Genomic DNA, 21,176 nt, shown 5'->3' with positions numbered 1-21,176 from the left:
TATTTGTTGTGATTTCTTCTGTGGTCTAGTATATAATCTGCCTTGGTAAATGTTCCATGTATACTTGAAAAGAATGTATAGTCTGCCATTGTTGGATTCAGTACTATATATGTAATTAGGCAAAAATTGTTAATCTCGTTCAAATACTATGCACTCTTACTAATTTTTTTGGCTACTCATTTTATTAGTTACTGAGAGAGGTATGTTAAACTTTCTCACTGTGGTAGACAGAATTCTGAGATCCTAAGATTCCCACACCTGCTGTATATACATGGTGTAATAATAGATTCCTTGAATGGGAGTGGTACTGTGGGTATATTGATTTCAGTCCTGTGATTACGTCATATTATATGTCGAAGCTGAAGGGGGTTTGCAAATGTAATTAAATTCCCAAATTAGTAGATTTGAGTTAATCATTCATCAAAAGGGAAATTATCCTGAGTGGGCCTGACCTAATCAGGTGAGTCCTAAAAGAAAGTGGGTCCTGCAGAAGTCAAAGAGATTTGAAGCTTGGATATCTCTCCTTTTGGCCTTAAATAAACAAATGGGCGTGTTGTGCAGAGGGACAACCAGTGAGCTTGGAAGAGGACCCCAGCATAAGGTGCATGAGATGAGATAGCAGCCCCAGTTGACACCATGATTTCAGCCTGTGGGACCTGAGCAGAGTATCCAATTCAGTCATGCCCAGACTTCTGACCTACAGAAACTATGAAATAACAAGTGTTTTAAGCTGCAAATGTTGTGGCAATAGACAACTAATATACACACTATAATTGTAGATAGATCTTTTTTTCCATTAGTTCTTTATTTCAAAAATACATATTGAAGCTGTTATTAGGTATACAAAATTAGAATTATAATATCCATGTAGTAAGTTTAACCTTTTTTACTGTTACAAAAAAGTCTGTCATTCCCTCTAATAATACTGTTTGCCCTAATATCTATTTTGTGTGATTTTAGTAGCTCTTCTAGATTTCTTTTCTGTATCTACATTTTTAAGATGTGCCTCTAGTATATTATTGTGTTTTGTTTTTTATCTGATGTCGGTCTCTCTTTTAACTATATTAGTCTATTTATATTTTATTAATTACTACTATATCTGAGTTTAAATATACCATGTTTCTGTTTATTTTTTATTTTTGTCACTTAAGCAGGTGTTCCTTTTTTGCATTCTTAATTATCTTTTATTCTGTATCCCTCCTTTCTTTAAATTAAAGTTTATTTTAAATTGGTATGTTTACCACTTCTTGGATAATGAAAGAACCTTAGAATATTTTAATTTTAATTACCTCCCCTCCTGCCTTTTGTGTTATAGTTTTTGTGGTTTTAATTTTCAGTATATTTTCTACCCCGAAAATGGCAGATTTTGCCTAATTATCTCATATATTCAATATTATTTTAGATTTATCTTTTCTGGTTGCTTTTTATTTCCTATATCTTCATGCTTCCATCTGGGATCATTTTTCATCTTCACTTTTGAAGTATATACTCACTGGATATAGAATTCTAGACAGCAGTTATTTTTTTCAGCACTTCAAAGATACAATTCTTCTGGTTTCAATTGTTTCTGTTGAAAATTTAGGTGTCATTCTTATGTGGTTTTCCCCTTCTCTGGCTGCTTTTAAGAATTTCTCTTTTAAAAAAAATTTTCTTTTTGTCTTTGATTTTCAGTAGTTTTGCAATGATGTGTGTAGATATGATTGTCTTTGTAATTATTCTTCATGGAGTTTATAGTGCTGGAATCTATGGTTTGATGTTTTCATTAGTTTTGGAAAATTCTCTCAGTCCGGTGACACTGCTGAAAGCATTGCTCAGCTCCTCAGCCTATCAGCCTCATGTTTCCTTTCAGAATTGGCAATTGCCTCAAAGACAAGGTGGCTCCCAAGGCTGTCTAACCTCTCAGTTTCTTCTGGACCCCTCACCCCTGCCATTTCTCACCTTCACTGAGGTTCTCCAAAAGCCTTAAAACCAATTTTCTATCGTTCAGTTTTTCTAGTTCTCATCAAGAGGTTTGGTCTAACAACCTAGTTGGCCATTGCTAGAAATAAATCTCTTGTTTGTAATCCTTTCTGCTATTTAAAGCAAGAATATATGGCAGGCTTACAAATGCGCAAAATTGAATTCAAGTTAATGGCTTCCTCACAGCATGAACCTACACCTATGTCCTACATTTCCCATTTAGAGACTACGTTAAGGCTCTTGAACAATGTCAGTTTAGAAAATTTCTGGGGATTTTTTTTTTTTAATAGAGAAGTATGAGTATATCAGATTAAGAAAAGTGAGATATGCCAAAATGTCTGAAAAAATTATTGTGGATTTCATTGGTGCGTACCTTTCCGTATTTTACTCAGTGCCAGTGTTTTCCCTGTTCAGAAGAAACTGAGGAATTTGCTTGCTCAGTGCTTCAAATGTCAGAGCAAATCTAAAGTGATAACATGTTTCTCTGAATTTTCAATTCATTTCCCTATATTTCAGCAATGCATTTTGGACAGAATTCACTTGCTCGTCAAGGTTGTTTCTTTGGTTGGCACAAAAACCGTATTTTGTCTTAGATTTAAGGCTTATTGTTTTTTCATAATTTGCTATTTTGGGTATTTGCAGAGGGTGCTCGAGAGGAAGACCTAGATGCTGTGGAAGCTCAGATTGGTTGCAAGCTTCCTGATGATTATCGATGTTCCTATCGTATCCACAATGGGCAGAAGTTAGTGGTTCCCGGGTAAGATGTTTGCTATTTTGACTATTTTTGATGATACAGTTATGTTCTGGAATGAAAATAAATTATAGTTACTCTTAACAGATTAAAGGAGTATAGGAATTCCCTCTTCTTCCTTGTAGCAGTCCATAAGACAAAATCTATAGCTTGAACTTAATTTAACAAAATATGTCTCATAAAAACATTTTAATCAACATATCCTTAAAGTTAAAATGAAGTCTGTTTGGGTGTGGGGCCTATGAGACGTAGGGGAGATGTGTGTATGAGTATATCTTAAGTAAAACTATTTGGAATCCTTTAACTGTTTATCCTGTTATAGGCCAGATAATTTGTTTTCGGGAGCCTGATGCAAATTCTATGTACTATACATGTAAAAAGCAGTGCTTGTTCAGAGCTGCATATACTAAACTAAAGAAAGTATAGTTTTGTCCTATTCAAGCATAGCCTATAATTAAATGGCCTATTTTAAACTTACTTCTGAAAGATGAAGTATTCACTGTGGAACCCTTCAGGAAAAGCAGACCACGCAGTAGCTGTCAAATTCACTCACAATTTTAAAAACTATATGCTTTGAATGTGTCTACTCCTTTTGTTCTTTTATGAAATTAAGCTATTTCAGAGACATTGCATTTGTGAAATGCTAATAAGAACCTAGGAAGAACTTTGCATTGTTCTTATTGGAACTTGGTATCTCTGTGTATGTGAGGAATCCTATAAGGTTCCATTACCATTTCAGATCAGGTTTGAGTGAATACAGGGAATCTTGGAAGTGATCATACTGAGTTTACAAGGTAGTATTCAGAAATCAAATACTGGGCAGTTAGGACAAGATAAGCCTAAGTTATTGGCTTTTTTTCCCTAGCCTATTTTCCTATCAAACTGAAATTTGACAAAATTGAAAAGTTAACCACATTTCAAGAGCAAGCAAGAGAGAACTTTATTAAAAGAGTTGCCCAGAATTGACATGACAAACAGGTCATGATTTTTAACACAGGAATTTTTATCTAGTCACAGTCCAAACAGTGAGACTTAATACAAGACTATCACCAAGGACCCACACCTGCTTTGTTCTCATGCACATGCAGTGAGATGAGTTTAGGTCCCACATGCCCTAAGTTTATAAAAGTTTAGACAAAGTTTAGGCTAATTAACATTTATACTGTCTGATAAGATAGAGTAAGCCAAAGGTTGTATCACAATAAAGGTATCAGAGAGAATTTACCCTTAAACATTAGTCATACATACATACATAGTAAAACACCAGCAAATCAGCTTATGGCAAGATGGATTCTTGAAAGCAAAAAGCTATTTTTCTTTGAAAAAAGCTGACATTTAGACATTTTAGACGTTCGGGCTTTAATTTAAATCAGAATTTTTCTACTCGAGTTTGAATTTAATATATAGACAATGTTGTGTTTTTGGCATTCCCAGTTTGGAATCAACATGTTAATCAGTTCCTATAAAGTTGTTAATGTGAAATTATTATTCATCAAAAAGATAAAGCACAGCTGTTTGTTTGGCACTGCAATTGATTAAATTTTTGAGTCTGTATTCTCAGGTTGTTGGGAAGTATGGCGCTGTCTAATCACTATCGTTCTGAGGATCTGTTAGATGTCGATACAGCTGCTGGAGGCTTCCAGCAGAGACAGGGCCTGAAATACTGTCTCCCTTTAACTTTTTGCATACATACTGGTTTGAGTCAGTACATAGCAGTGGAAGCTGCGGAGGGCCGAAACAAAAATGAAGTTTTCTACCAATGTCCAGTAAGTAGGAAGTGTGTTTAAATGTGGCTTTAAGATGTGTTCTGATGAGTGTCTACATGTGTGTGTTAGGAATTTTCAGGGTTGTAGAATGGGTGTAGAGCATTATGCTATTTAATTATAGACCCATCTAATTAGAGGGCTAATATTCTAACATAATGGCATGGAATGCCAAAAGAAAATTTTACTAATGGACAGACAATTTAAACTATTGAACATAAGAGGGAAAGCTATGCTTTATGTTAAGGCATTTTAAGTTTAAGGAAAATTAATGGGCTTTTTGTTGAAGTAATTGTAATATACATTTCTAACTTCAAAATTTTAGCTTTTGAACTTCATTTGATTCAAGTTCTGAGTGCAGTAGGAACTTTTTAAACTCTTCAGTAGGTATTTGAGTTGTTGAAAAATATAGATCCTTTTTAGGAGGCATTTGTTATGATTAAATGTAATCGGAAATACAGTATTTGATTTCAGTCTTATTCCTCAGTTCTCGGTAATTTCTCAGTTGCAGAAGTTCTGCCTTCATTTTTGCCTAGCTGTGCACTTTTAAAAAAGGAATTTAAAGTAGAAAATATTTTTCATAGTTAGCTGAGAGTTATGCCTCCATATAACATTTAAAATATTTCAAGAGCTTTAATAGCTTTTAATTTTTTTCTAAGCATTTTCATATCTTTTATCTCATTTTTGACGTGATACCTCTGTTAGGTTGTGGGATGATGGCTTGGTCTCTTTATTTACTGATAAAACTGTGTAACCTAAAATTGTTCAGGTCTCTTCACTTAATCCAAATCCCTTTCTTCTAGGATAATTGGCCATATTTCTTCTCACCTTAACTTCCTAATTCTTTTTCTGAAGGACAGTTTTTTAGTTCATTGTAACAGTAATAGTATATAAGCATTTAAATGTTATTGAGAGGTGCCAGACACTCTTCTAAGGACTTCGTAGAAAGAACCTAAATGTAGAAATCATAAGAGCAGGAATTGCAAAGTATGAGGAATGTCCAAGCACTTGTTATTTTTATCTGTTTTTCCTTGTGTCCAGGGAAGAATACAGATAATGAACAATGAGATATTAAGTTAAATGTATTTTTCTCAATTATAATCTTTTTCTCACCCAGGACCAAATGGCTCGGAATCCAGCTGCTATTGACATGTTTATCATAGGTAAGAGGAAAAAAAATCTTCTTTTCCCTTCTTCCTGGTCAAAAAAATTAAGTTGGTAGCAACTTTTCAGTTACTTGATCACCTGGCAATTTTATACTTGTATTTCTTCAGCCTTGCAGGTTTATAAAGTACTCTGTCTAGGCTCTCATTAGCATAGCATGGTTTCTATTTGGAAAAAATCCATGCGCTATACACACTTATACTCTTAGGACTCTGCTATAGAACAGTGAAATGTATAGAACTGCTGTGAGTAAGTCTATAGTTCCTTTACACGCACATGCATTTTCTATCAATCATATTAATACATACAGATAAAGATATATAAAACTACTTCATAATTTTTTTCTTGGTGCCAATACCATAGTAAAATACCGATAAGTCACACTAGAGACCTCAAACAGGAAACTTCAGAGACCAATACCATAGTAAAATACCGATAAGTCACACTAGAGACCTCAAACAGGAAACTTCAGAGACCAGTATAAACTGGGCTTTATAAATTCCTTGGTACAGCAAGTTTGTCTTGGCCTCAAAAGGGTTTTTCTCATAGGATTCGAGAACAGTTCAATTTGTATGCAGGTGCAGTTTACCCCTTGCTATTCATCCAATCTTGCTTTGCTTAGATTTTGCTCACTTAAGTGAAGCTTCCTGACTATCCATTTTGCTTTTTAAAGGCATTCTGGCACATATTAAACATATACTATTAGTAAAGGGACCTTGCAGGCTAAAACATCTGTATTTAATTATTTTTCCTAATTGGAAGCATGAACAGAGTAGAAATCTCCATTTGTTCCATACTGTGGCACATTCTAGGTTTGTGGCATATTTCACTATCAAGAAGCTCTCACCCCTATGTAGTAAGTTGTAAAGAGCTTTTACACTTAGCCCATAGGTTTCAGCTCACACTGATAGATGTGGTCTGTGGTTTCTAAGTTAACCACCCACTAGGGTGATGCCCCTGCTCGTTGCCCTCTTTGGCATCTTTGCACAGCACATACTTTGAGATGATTATTATGGCTCCAGTGCAGTGGTGCTTTTCAGATGATAAACCAAATGCTGCCTGAGCTCTACAGTAAGTTGCCTGCTAGGCTCTGAGTTTCTTACTCTTAGTTTCATGCTGTTCTGGCATGATGTGAAAGACCTGACCACTACAGCAGAGCACTGAGGTTTGATGATAATATTCTAGTAGTCGGAATTACTTCTAGAATAAGAGAGCAGAATAAAAGATTTAAGACGCACTGAGAAGAGACAAGGTAGGATGTCAGTGCTGAGAGGGAAGATGAGAAAGCAGCTTTCTTTAAGCTACCCTGATAAAACCCCGATACTGTCAAAGAAACTCCAAGATACGTGCTTACTTTAAAAGATAAACTACCTTATAACATGTAAATTATATCTTGATTCAACTAAATTTGACTTTCTTGGAATTTTGGTAAAACATAAGGTGGAATCTCTTGGTGTTCAGTGCATTGTTAATAGATATTTAAGAAAACTAGATTCTATGTTTGGATAAATTTAGTAGTGAAGGCTGCATTGGAAATTCTGTCTACATTTTAAAGAACATCCTTTGGTATGTATGTATTATAATAAATTTACGTTGAAATACACTATGTCAATGTTTATGTAAACCATAAGAAATTTATTTTTCTTATAAAATATTTTAATTCATAAAAATATACTAAATGAGTTTTTAAAAAAACTCTACAAGAAAATTACTAGTTCTCAAAACATAAAATTGTACTTTCTATGAATTTTAATGAGATTATTCATGTCATTAAAGATAGACTCCTTAATATCTTGCTCAAAGTAGACAGATGATCAGTGATTATTTGAATACAATATCATTTAATAAATAAGGGGTGTAGTTTACCTTCTCAATTGATGCCTTTAAGATTTTAAAGCTATATACCCTCAGACGCAAATCTAAATTGTATCTTCTATCATTCCTAAAATAGGATATTAAGTAAATACTATAAATTTAGCATCTAACATTTCACGTGGAAGACTATAGGAACTGTTAATAGAAACAAAATTACAAAGAAATTCATTGGACAGCACTGATTAAGGGACTAATATATGCTAGGCACTGAGATGTGTAAATAAAGGGGTCTCAGAAAGCTATATTGTAGTACCTAGAAGGAGCAAACAATTTATATAAATGCTGATTATTGATCCAATCACTAGATCACGAATGTATGGTCTAGACTGGACTGTTTCAGTCATTCTTTACTGCTTCAAGATGGTCACAGAGAATATGGAGGACTGCTGTGCATTTGAATCTGTAGTAGTGCAACTAGACTCCTTTGGGGTTGTCCTAACAGCCAGAACTCCACAGTGCCATACCCCTGAGATGTCCACACTGAGCATGAGTCAGGATGTACCCTGATTGACTGAAGATAGGTGCTGATATTTTTCCTGTAGTTTCTTCTTAGACATAGCTGTATCTCCTTTGTTCAAGAAATTATAAACAAAAGGCTTTTCATTTTTATACTAGAACAAATTAAAGTTTAAAATCTATTATTTAATTATAAGTGTAAAACTTAGTTCATAGGTAATTGGGAATAAGATGGATAGAATTGAGACTAGGAATTGACCTAACAAAGGACTAGTGGAATTATATCTATAAATGTTTCTAGTTTTGATATCACATCTTAAGCATAAAGAAATTATAATTATTTCCTTGTTTCCTGGTTGATTTTATAAAAACTATTTGTCCGTCCTTTTTTTTTTTTCCCCCCTTTCCTGGTTTACAGGTGCTACTTTTACTGACTGGTTTACTTCTTATGTCAACAATGTTGTATCAGGCGGCTTCCCTATCATCAGAGACCAAATTTTCAGGTATATTTATTTCACTTAGGGCTTTTTGGTTCGGAATAATTATAATCAGCAAAAACCTTCAGTTAGAGATCATGAATGCAGTTTCCCAGGAAGGTTAATAACAGAACCTCTCATAAATGTAAATCGATTTTATTCTCACTTTAAAACCAAAACATCCAAACATTTGAACAGCCAATATTTTTCTTATCTTGATGAATCAAGAGAAAAAACTGATTTTGATTTTTAATTTAAAGATTATGGCTTTATAGTTGTTGTACAGTTTATTTTGGAGGGGGGTGGAAATAAAGATGTTTGCCAGTTCGTAGATATTATGAATTGCAAGTCATTAACTGTTGACTCCTAGCAAATATTACTTATTATCTCTAAATGGAACATCTACATATTATGTATATTATTAGAGGTAGTATTGGTTTATAGCATGGTTGGCAGAAATTGATAGACTAAGTGTGCATTACAGGCCCGTAGAATAACATACTAACACATTTTTATTGTCAGAGCCACTGTTTATAGGGTATAGCTGGGTTTTCCGATGTCTCAAAAGTTTCCTTAGCTCTGAAAATGGAGATAAGCTCTTTTTAGTTTCCAGCCTAGTTACTGATCCAGTGTTGAACCACTGATCGTTGAACCTTGACTGCTGTCATTACTGATCTGGAGTCTTCAGGGCTTTTTGATTCATTTGTAATTCTGGTTTTCTTCTAAGTTTAATAGGACTATACCTTTAAGGTTACAAATATGATTTAAATTTTCAATCCTAAAGTAAAGTATCAGCTATTTTGCATTGTATCTTTAAACCTTTTATCTTATAGAATTGAGGTTAGTTGACTAAAAACTGTTTAATTTTTAAAATTACCTAGGTATGTTCATGATCCAGAGTGTGTAGCAACAACCGGGGATATTACAGTTTCTGTTTCCACATCGTTTCTGCCAGAACTTAGCTCTGTACATCCACCTCACTATTTCTTCACATATCGAATCAGGTGAGAATTTGAAACGGGTCACCTTTCAGTTAATAGTGGGATATATCCTATGGATGCATTGTTATTATCCCATTTGACATGATACATAAAACATATTTTGAAAGACAGTTTCTTGCTGAAGTATGGAAGAAGGTGGATAACAAAATTTTTTACAATATAGTGTTTGGAAAGTACCTTGAGTTTATATTAACCTCTAAATTATTTAAGTTATTGCTTATAAATATAAGTATTGTGCCAGGTACTTTGCAAGGTGGACTACTAAATTGTAATCATGAAAGATCAAAATTACAGTTGTAGTGCTTTCTAGAACCTATCAAATTCCCCAAGTTAAAGCCATGCTTTTAAAATTTCATCTGGCTTCTCTATATTCAGTTAAAAGTCTAATAAATATTTATTGAGTGCTGCCCATATATCAGACCCAGTGTTAAGCACTGGATTTGGTTAAATAAATAACAAATATTAAATTCACTTTAATTAGAAGTACTCTGTGGTGTGACATAAAGACAACTCATTGCTCTAAAGGACTAAAGATACTTTGTTTTTAGATATATTTTTATATATTTATGATGTTAAATATAGTATTTTAAGAATACATATACATATATGTATACATACTAGAAATATTTTCATAAAATATAACTTACCAGGAACATCCTAGGATTTTGTTATTTTATATAGCCTTTGATATGTCTAGTTACACTTTGATATGTCTATTTAATTTAGATCCTAGGACTAATTTAGAGCCTAGGACTGAGATATGCTTAAAATAGTTATACCAGCATACACTTATAGGGAACTCAAAATGAAAATAAGAGACAGAAGATTCCCAGAGGAAGAGGGGAAATAATAGTATTGGGAAGCAAAGTTAAGGTGTAATCCCAGTAACTGAATAGTGACATTTTGCTTTGAGCTTTCTAGAAGCTAATGGAAAAAAAGGGAAATGGGTTGCATAGCTTAGTAGTGAGAAAAGACTGTCAGTTTTTTAAAACAAGTTTTTCATGGCACTATATTCTAGAAGGTGTTTCCCACACTGATCTTTGTTTAAACAGCAAATGTTTGTTGCCAGCATTGTCTTTGAAAATATTTATGTTGCCCTTTCTATTGTAGTTCCTCACTGAAAGTCAGATACATAAATTAGTGGAAGCATTTCTGTGGGGGAGTCAAGCTAATCAGGCCAGTGTCTTTGAAAACTTCCATAAATAGATGATTAACACAGACTTTGGATTGGGTTTCCTAATTTCCTTTGGAAATTCTTTTCAAGGTCCTACCCAAATACTGTCACTCTTAAAAGAAACAAAAAAAGGGCCTGATTTGTGTGTCTGCCACTTCCTTCCCTTATCTAGGATCGAAATGTCAAAGGATGCACTTCCTGAGAAGGCTTGTCAGTTGGACAGTCGCTATTGGAGAATAACAAATGCTAAAGGTGATGTAGAAGAAGTTCAAGGACCTGGAGTAGTTGGTATGTAACGCAGCATTTGGGTTTATAGATCAGTTGCTTCTAAGAGATTTTGGAGAGCATATATGTGATACACAGCTTGGAAAATACATGATGTAGTTAGCAGATAAGACCACATCTTTTTAATAGCCGAGTTTACAATGTGAAAGTTATCATAGATTCTGGACTTCTGACTATAATACTTTGCTTCATAAATATAATTTGTAGAGATCATTATACTATCAGTTTAGTACCTTAAACATAACTTTTCTAAAATTATAGCAGACTCAGTTATTCAGGGATTGAGTTTCCATTCTGTGGATCACTTGAGTTCTTTGCTTTTTCTTATTTTTTTAGCTGGATAATTACTCGTTATCCTATTTTGCAGGGTTACAGGGTATAGGGCAGAAAGAGAAATATTGGTCATCTTTTTTGAAATATGAGGGAAATGTTAAAATTAATAGCACAGATTTTTGTTGTGTTTGGATTTCGGTCATTTCTAGCTTGATTTCCATTGGCATTTAAAATTTATGATCATCTTATGTTTCTAAACTCTTCCTTAGATTCTTTAGATTTTGTATTTGTTCTTCAGGAAAATAACATTTAAGCTATGTACTTGTTATCAGTTCTCTAAGCATATCCAGAATTCAGTTTAAATTAAAGTTGTTCTAATTCATTGCCACAAATAAATTCATATTCTACATGTTTATTTAAGGAATTTTTCCTGGATTTATGTGGGGATCTCTAGTGCTAAGGAATCGAATTAAAGCTGTCATTCTTTTTCAGTCATTTGGTCCATTGGAGTAAGACCTCTCCCTTGTGACTGCCATTTTGTCTGGGCTAAATGCTTAAGATGTATCCTCAGAGTTTTATGTTTTAGTCTCTTGCTACTTTAAACATTTAGATTATCCTTATTTCTGTTTAGTATCTGTGACACTTTTTATTACCCATCTTAAAGATGGTGTCTAAAATGCCTCAAAGCATTTTGAAAAAGAAAATACTCCTTTTTTTGTTTTGTTTCATTCTACTAGATATCCCCCATCCCGCCACACACACCATAGAGAATTGGGGGATTACCAAAAAAAAAAAAAATCGAAATACTCACTCATAATCCCGTCATTGTTACTATTTTGTTGTATTTCCTTTTAGATTTTTCTTTCTAATTGTGCATTTACTTAAACATAGTCTACATAATCCCATAGAAGACATATCTTATTAGCTGTGATGAAGAACTGAATTTTATTCTTTGGCTTATTGTTACTGTTTTCTCTGCAGGTGAATTTCCAATCATCAGCCCTGGTCGGGTATATGAATATACAAGTTGTACCACATTCTCTACAACATCGGGATATATGGAAGGCTATTATACTTTCCACTTTCTTTACTTTAAAGACAAGATCTTTAATGTCGCCATTCCCCGATTCCATATGGCATGTCCGACATTCAGGGTGTCTATAGCTCGATTGGTAGGTTAAATTTTCCTCTGGTGCTGATTTACATGACTTTGTAGAATTCACTCCACAGAGGGTCTTTGTTGATTAGCCAGACAAATAGTTTATAAGTTGTGTTCCAGAAAAAAATAGAAATTTTGAGGGAAGTATCATGGGGAGGGGTGGGATGTGTGAATATGTTGGGGGAGGTGGACAGTAAGTAAGCTAGGCTCCATACTCTTCAATCAGAGTAATTCTGTTATCTTCTTTATCGTTGTTTTTGTTTGTTAGTTTTTTTTAATAGACTTTATTTTTAAGAGCAGTTCTAGATTCACAGCAAAATTGAGCAGAAGGTACAGAAATTTCCCATACACCCTCTGCCCCCACATAACATCTCCCACCAGAGAGGTACCATTATTACAACTGATGAGCCTGCTGACACATCATTATCACCCAGAGGCAATCGTTTACATCAGGGTTCACTCTTGGTGTTGTCCATTCTATGGCTTTGGACAAATGTATACTGACATGGAGCCACCGTTATAGTATCATGTAGTTATTGGTTTTAAAGGTTCAGCCTCTTTTCCACTGTTTCCAGAAATACTTCTGTCACTTAATGAGAAACACCACACTAGGCCAATTAGAATCTGCTTTATTTTATTTCATTAAGACTGGGAAAACAATTTCTTACAGTGTTTTTGCTAAAACTCCCAATTTTGTAAAAGAATACAAATAACCTATAGAAATCATTGCGAAGAGGATTTAATGGGTAGACTTATACTTTTAATAGTCCTTTGGAATCATTTCCTAAGTCAACTAGATATGTTTTTTAAATCTCATTTTAGAGTTACCTTATTACAGGTACAGCAGTAACCCCAATCTTGTGGGCTATAGAATGATTAGAGAAAATTATGAAGCTCCAATTATAAAATAGGAATAAAATATGAATTGTATACCCAAAATGTAATTGAGTTATAGGTATCAAATGTTCACAAAAAGCCCTCTGGCTCCTGGGATGACCCTGATGGGTGGGTCTAAAATAAGACTGGGAAGATGGACATATTAATCTGACCCAGAGTTGACACATTCCCAACTCCAGTTTGGAGAAAGAAAGATGATGATGAGACTTTAGGCCGTTATACCTGTGACATGTCTGGTGATAACCGTCTACAGTCTGGGTTTGGAAGTTAGGGTTAGCTTCCCTCCCAGTGAAGGAATGCTTTCTACTGTATATTTCCAGTACGGAGAATTTGCTACTTCCTGTAAGTCTTCCATTTTTGACTAGCCCAGTTTCTGTATGAGATTGGTATCATTCTTAAATGTTTGATGCCATTTATCAGTGTAGTCATCTGGGGCTGGAGTTCTCTTTGTGGAAAAGTTTTGAAATATGAGTAATTTCTTTAATATTTATATTTTCTGTTTGTTGTTTCACTTTTGGTAATTTGTGTCTTTCAAGAAATTTGTCCATTTGTCTAAATGTTGAATTTATTGGCATAAAGTTATTCACAATATTCCTTTAATAATCCTTTTAATGGCTACAAGAGCTATAGTCATATGTACTCGTTTGTTCTTAATATTGGTAATGTATATCATCTCTTGCTCTTTAGTTTAGCTAGGGGGTTATCACTTTTATTGATCTTTTAAAGGAACAACTTTTGGTTTTGCTGATTATTATTTGCTCATTTTCTGTTTTCATTGATTTTTGCAGTTACCTTTATTTCTATCCTCGTACTTACTTTGGCTTTAATTTGCTGCTTTTTCTAACTTCTTAAAAAGAAGGTTAAAAAGAAGGTTTTCTCTCAGCTCTGTTTTAGCTCCGTTTCATAAATTTTGATGTTTTTATTAATATTTAGTTCAGAATATTCTCCAATTATCTTTATAATTTAATTTTGATATATGATTTTTCTAGAAATGTCTTAATTTCCAAACAGTCAGAGATTTTCCAGTTATCTTTTCGTTATTGATTTCTAATTTTGTTATGGTTAGAGAACTCGCTGTATATAATTTTCAATCCTTTTAAATGTTTTATGGCCCAGAATTATGGTTTTTCTTGATAAATAATCCTATGTATTTGAAAAGAATGTTATTCTGATATTTGGGGGAATATTGTCCTATAAATGACAGGTCAAACTGGTTTACTGTTTTTCAAGTCATCTATATATTTACTGATATTTTTTTTTGTCTGTTCTCTGAGAGATGATTGTTGTAATACCAAATTATAATTACAGTTTTGTCTGTTTTCTTTAATTCTATCAGATTTGCTTCATGTATTTTGAAGCTCTATAATTACATGCAAATATACTGAGAATTGTGATGTCTTTTTAATGAAGTGCTTCTTTTATTATGAAATCTCTCTATCTCTGACAATATTCCTTGTCCTAAAGTTGCTGATACTCCTGACATAAAGTGTAAAGAGACGAGAGTTTGAGCAAGCAGTTGTTATTATTGGGTCAGCTTGATCCTGTTGAGGCTTCTTTGTAATGTTTGTTAGGGTGGGTATAATGTAGTCTCAAGGATAGTCATTCTCAAACTTTTCAGTCTCCTGACCCCCTTAAGCTCTTAAAAGTTATTAACAATTCCTCAGAAATTTAAAATTAAGAACTACCGTACAACCCAGCAATTCTACTTATGGATGTTTATCCAAAGAAATCAGACCCTAATTCGAAAAGATATGCACTCCTATGTTCATTGCAGCATTATTTACAATAGCCAAGATATGGGAGCAACCTAGGTGTCTGTCAATAGATGAATGGATAAAGAAGATGTGGTACATATATACAATGGAATGTTACTCAGCAATAAAAAAGAATGAAATATTGCCATTTATGACAACATGGATGGACCTGGAGGGTATTATGCTAAGTGAAATAAGTTAGATAAAAGACAAATGCTGTATGATTTCACTTATATGTGGAATCTAAACAACCAAAACAAACAAACAAACAAAACAGAAACAAACTCCTAGATACAGAGAACAAGCTGATGGTTGCCAGAGTCGTTAGGAGTGAGAGGATGAGCAAAAAAGGTGAAAGCGATTAAGAAGTACAAACTGTCAGTTATAAAATAAGTCACGGGGATGTAATGTACAGCATAGGGAATATAGTCAATAATATTGTAATAACTCTGTATGGTGACAGATGGTTACTAGACTTATTGTGGTGATCACTTCATAATGTGTATATATATATGTCCAATCACATTGTTGTATACCTGAAACTAATATAATATTGTATGTCAACTATAATTAAAAAAAGTTATGAGGACTCTAGAGAACTCTTGCTTATGTGGGTTATATTGATATTTATCATGTTAGAAATTAAAACTGAGAAGTTTTATAATTACTTATTACTTTTTTAAAGTTTTAAATTTTTAAATTTATAATTTTAAATTACAATAATAAACTCATTACATGTTCAACCCTCTCTTAACTGTTCTTACTTATTTAGAGTTTTAGTGTCTTCCCAACCACAGATAATAGTATAAAATCTTGACCTGCCTTGTGGAAAATGTTTTTTCTGTCTCAGGGATGAGAAATCAATAAAAATAAATGAGAATTCTGGACTTATTTTTAATCAACATGAAAGAGGCACTGGATTTTACATTTGTGCTGTGTTGTATTTATGTCGTACCTTTCCTATTTAAATATTAGTTTTTTTGATATGGGAGTTGAATTGTTTTCCTTTTGTGTTCTCTAACAATATGATTAATTAAGAGGCTTAACCCTTCATTTTGCTTATATTTTGAATGCCACTTTAAAATATACTTTGGTTGGTCTTAAGCTTTTTCTTGGTCTAGATGGTTGGTTTGTTTTTAGACCTTTAGAGATTTCTGCTGCTGATGTATGTCCATTCTTGTCTTTGTGTTCCTCTTTCCATCTGCTGTTTGTGTACATGTGTTTTATCTGTGATCATCAGCAGTCTCTTTAGCCACACTGATTTCTCTAACAGTATTTCTGTTTTCTTCTTTATTAAGATAATAATTATATGATCTGGATTTAATGTTTTAGAATTTTTTAAGCCTTCTCCCTTTCCCCTTTTGGACCATCTACTGAATTTTAGTCTTCTTTCTCTAGATTTAAAAATAAATCCTGAGATAAAAGTAATAGAATATCTTCTATCCATATTTATGTATTTCTCTGGTTGGTGTTTGTGTTAAAATAAATCCCAAGTGAAAATTCCTTTGACAAATCCTGAAGGACAATACTTTTCTCTCACATTAATTTGCTCAACAAATATTTATTGAATACATACTAGGTGCTAGGGAAAATGCAGTGAACATTGCAGTCAAAATCTCTGCCTTGGAATTTGCATTGTAGTTAGAAGAGACAAAGTGTAGCAAATGAACACTATGTACTTAGGTCAGTGGTTAATATGTGCTCTCTGCATAAAAATCGGGAAAGGGGATAAGAAGTGTCCTGTTGGGTTGTTCTAATATAAAGATGTGTCAAGGAATGCCTTGGGGATACTCATGTTGAAACTTAGGTAGGGGGATTCAGGTGGATATGTGGGAGAAGGGTGTTTGTTCCAAGCAAAAGATCAGCAAGTGCAGAGGTCTTGAAGCACTCGTGTGCTTGGCGTGTTTGCAGAACTGCAGGGAGGCCGGTGCGCTGGAAGACAGTAAACCGGGAGGGCAGTTGGAGGTGAGATCAGAAGGGTGGTGGGCTGCTGCTTCATCTAATGCCATAAAAGCCTTGGTGGAAGGACTTGCAGACAGCCACACTTCCCACATTACCAACTAGGACCTACTTGCTATTTCGGCACTTCCCATATTACCAACTAGGACCTACTTGCTATTCAGAATGCTGTCCAATACAGCAGCTCTTCTCATTGAGCCTTCAAAAGTATGAAAGAAAACTGACAGCAGAGTAAGTCAAGACTTGATCAGAGACACTGCTTAAGAGGAATTGACGTTTCCAAGAGATTCAGATAAATGCATGTTTAACGTCACTACTGCCCTATTCTGAGAGCCTTCAACAAGTTAATTTAAAAGTAGAGGCTACCAGTGGTTAAAATATGCTGTATCTATAGTAAGAACTCAACAGACATCTATTAGACCTCTTGTTGACAGTACATAAAACCAGTAGAGATCATACCTTATTAATGTTTTCACATCCTCTTTAAGCATATAGATGAACAGAAATGTTTCTTAATATACTAATGATAATTCAGTAAAACGTTATTTTGGGTTGTTAGTAGTGGTCTGTTTGCTACCTTGTACATGAATCATCAACTACCATGTAAAAAATAAGTACTATATTAACAAAATATACTTACCTTTAAAACCACATGGAGCATTTTGAAACGTGATGGAGTATACACTCTGGAATCTTGCATCAGCGTGTGCATTATGAACAGCGTGTGCTGTTCAAGTCTTTAAAAATTCATATTTGGTATGTCCAGTTATTTAGCTTCTAGATAAATGAGAATCTGCATTAAATAAGTGTAAAAACCTGATGGAAGTTCTTATCAAAAGATTGTTCTCTTTTTCAAGGAAATGGGTCCTGATGAATATGAAGAGATGGAAGAGGAAGAAGAGCAGGAGGAGGAAGAAGACGACGATGATGATTCGGCAGATATGGACGAATCTGATGAAGACGACGAGGAGGAGAGGCGGAGGAGAGTCTTCGACGTTCCCATTCGCAGACGCCGCTGCTCTCGCCTTTTTTAGCAAGCCTCTGCTGATGGAAGCACTGGAATGAATCCAGCCTGTCAAATAGATTTCTTAATGATGTAAATAACTAAATTGTTCTCAGCATATAGCAAGAAAACTAGCATGAAATATTGTTCCAGGCCCTGGGTTCTGTGCGACTCTACATTAGGAATTGGATTGTTTGGGTTTACTTTGTGGTTTTGAGGTTGAGGAGGAAATGGAAATCTTTTTTTTTTCCTCTTCTAGAAGTCAGTGGGGGAATAGTTCTCTAGCTAAGGAACACATTTTTTTGTTTAAAAATATTTTATACTTATAAAAATATGGAACTGGGAGGGAATTGTTTTGAATATGGATTTAAAATTTAGCAGAAATACCTACCCAAGGATAGTGAGAAACTATGTGACTGAATAATTCTGTAGAAAGACTTCTTGGAGTTGTGAGTTACTTAGAAATGAACAGAATTTGTAATTAGGCTATTCCATTTAGTGATTCCTATATATTTTGTACTCACAGGAAACTAATTGACTAAATAGCTTGAATGCTAGTTGTTTTGTCCTTTCTTAGACAATCTGTCCTTAAATTTAAAGTTTTCATCGCTACAACCTTGAATTTAAAGCCTCAATCAGTATGACCTTGACTTTGAATTTAGTCTTCAACTCTACCAACCTTGAATTTACTTTCAAGTCTTCAACACCACAACCTTGAATTTAATTTAAAGTCTTCATCACTATGACTTTTATTGTATTGTTCACAGATGCATCATTTTTGAAATGTAGTGTGTAAAAGTATGTATTGTGTTGTTTATTAACAAAGAATTCTTCACATTGTCTCGTGTAGTCTAAATTTGTAAATACTGCTTGTTTTGTTTCTCCTTTATACACTTGACTGTCTAACTTTGTGATAAGTGATATGAATTTTATGTTAATATTAAGTATGTTTTCCTGAAATACGGATTTTTTTGGTAATTATATAATTGAGAATTTGGAATGAAATCCTCCAAGTGTCAAAAACTCACATTTTAAAAACAATTTTTGGTTCTGATGCTGCATTTTGTGTAATTGCCTGTTTTCCATAAATTAACATTTAGTATAAGCCTTTCCTCTTTAGATGGATACTTGTTGGCCTGTTGCCAGAGGCCCATTCAAAGTCACTTTATGAAAAAAAAAAAAGTCACTATGGCTTTTACTATACCCTGACACGTGCTCCACCTTCCATTTCTCCCAAGAACAGTTCTTCTGTATGGAAAACTAGGAATAGGGAGGTGGGTACACAGTAAAGCAACTGCCATTAAGGACCAGGAAGTCAAACTTACTCTTTCATATTGGCACATATCAAAATGTTCTGAAATGGAGTAAGTAATTTCTCATTTTTTTTAATATAGTATTGTCAGGCTACCAAATGCTTCTATTATGCCTGTCTCCTTTTTAATCAACCAACTGACTTTTTAAAAAAACTTTCCTGATAAAGCAGTAATTTAAAACTAGTTAACGCTGGAAGTTAAAGCTGGCGCAAGGATCCCTTGCCATTCTTTGCAACTTTTCTGGATGACCTCTCCTCTCTCTCAGTTCCCAGAGTACTGATGATGCCCCAAATTTCCCCTGTAACCTCAACCAATCCTTGTTTCTCAGAGTGCTTCAGGCTTCCTTATCAAAATTCACATTCTCTTAGTGTGTTGAATGAATGGCCTCTAGTTCATACTAAGGTATGATTGATTAGTTGATAACAAGTTCAGATTTTTTATTTCATTGGCAAAAATGTATTCATACGTAAAAAGGATCTAACAGTTGGTCAGACTGTGCTTTTGGTGAAAAAACTCGAGGTCAGTGGTTAAATATTTCTGCCTCCGAGGTCCCTTGAGAATACCATCTATTCATTTGACTAAAGTTTGATGTATCAAGACGAGACATAAATAGAAGGTTGGGCAACTTAGGGGCTTCTTCCTCTTGTGAAAAGTCAGAGGTAATTAATTCAGGGCTGATGTGTTTACCCAGTGATGTCAACAACATTCCAGATTCCTTCCATCTTTCTGTTCTGTCATCCTTAGCACAAGACTTTAGTCTTCAAGGTTGTAAGATAGCAGCTGCAGTCATACTGTGTTCCAGGAAGGCTGAAGAAAGAAGGGAAACATTAAATGGAAAGCAAAATGTCAAACATAAGGCTGTAGAGGTAAAACAGCCAGGTCTCCAGCAGGAGGATAGGTAGAGAAGGGGTGAGGAATGCAGGAATTAACATATGCAGCATGGAGACCTGGTATGAAGGAATCGTAATGGCCCGAATAAGACATGCTACAGGCCTGAATTAGGGCAGAAGCAAGAGTAGAGAGGATGGAACATACAACTGATGAAGAAGTAGGTAAGAGTTGTTGATTAGATGCGAGGAAGTGGAAATCAAAGTTGATTCCCAGGTTTCTGGCTTGATAAATGAAAAAATTGCAGGGAAAGCAGTGTAACGGAGGTGAATTCAGATTGGGACACACTTTGAGTTCAAGATGTGGGACATGTAGGTGGAGATGTCCAGCAATCAGCTGGATGTGGGAGTAATCAGGACTGGGGAATATTTGCAAATCTTCTGCAAACATATATCTCCAAGGTAAAATAAGTGGGTGCACTGTAGTCTCCCAGAGAGCATATATAGCAATGGTTCTCGGTCCAACCCTGGCAACATCAGATTATGGGCGAGTAGTGGAAAAGAATCTTAGACTGAAAGGTCAAGGGACTGGAAGCAAAACCAGGAGAGAGTGGCATCTCAGAATCCAAGAGAGTTCCAAGGAAGGAACGGCTAATAGGTTGCATATAAGATAATGCATCTGAAAGAGCTTCGTAAAAATATCATTGGAAATACATAAATTAGCTGATTTAAGCAGACACACCAAATGAAACTCATTTCCTGACATCCCTAAGCCATCAGAGAATCTTGGTAGAAGGCTCGTCATGATCAGTTATCTTATGATTTGCCCTGCTTCGATTTTAGCTCACGTCTTATTCCCCTTCGGATTTAGCTAAGCAGTCCTGAGATACTATACGTTCCTACCCGGATCCTCCAAGAGTGTCTCATGGTCACCAGCAGAGGTCAATCTTCTAGAGAAAGACGTACTTTTCGCCTATTCTCCACTCTCCCTTCTATGGCACTCAAGGCCGGTTCTGCAGCGGGTAGGACACTTTCCAAGCAATAAATAGAAACTTCAGATTACATCATCACGTAAAAATAACGTTCT

General features: G+C 34.6%; 1 protein-coding gene across 2 annotated transcripts in view; it reads left to right on the top strand.

Annotated features, from left to right (window-relative positions):
* Positions 1 to 19,010, top strand: part of FBXO3 (F-box protein 3) — a 29,990-nt gene extending 10,980 nt beyond the window's left edge. For both annotated transcript variants that reach the window (XM_039866644.1, XM_039866653.1), the window contains exons 4-11: positions 2,602 to 2,716; positions 4,272 to 4,476; positions 5,591 to 5,636; positions 8,387 to 8,471; positions 9,326 to 9,448; positions 10,792 to 10,907; positions 12,159 to 12,349; positions 17,804 to 19,010. In XM_039866644.1, coding sequence (XP_039722578.1) covers positions 2,602 to 2,716; positions 4,272 to 4,476; positions 5,591 to 5,636; positions 8,387 to 8,471; positions 9,326 to 9,448; positions 10,792 to 10,907; positions 12,159 to 12,349; positions 17,804 to 17,980 — 1,058 coding nt within the window. In that variant the 3' untranslated portion in view covers positions 17,981 to 19,010. The remainder of the gene's footprint in view (positions 1 to 2,601; positions 2,717 to 4,271; positions 4,477 to 5,590; positions 5,637 to 8,386; positions 8,472 to 9,325; positions 9,449 to 10,791; positions 10,908 to 12,158; positions 12,350 to 17,803) is intronic.
* The last annotated feature ends 2,166 nt before the right edge of the window (positions 19,011 to 21,176 follow it).

This window comes from Pteropus medius, unplaced genomic scaffold, assembly GCF_902729225.1.
Source record: "Pteropus medius unplaced genomic scaffold, Ma_sr-lr_union100, whole genome shotgun sequence".
Classification (NCBI taxonomy): domain Eukaryota; kingdom Metazoa; phylum Chordata; class Mammalia; order Chiroptera; family Pteropodidae; genus Pteropus; species Pteropus medius.
The sequence above is the reverse complement of the archived record's forward strand: the minus strand, read 5'-3'. Positions and strand labels throughout refer to the sequence as shown.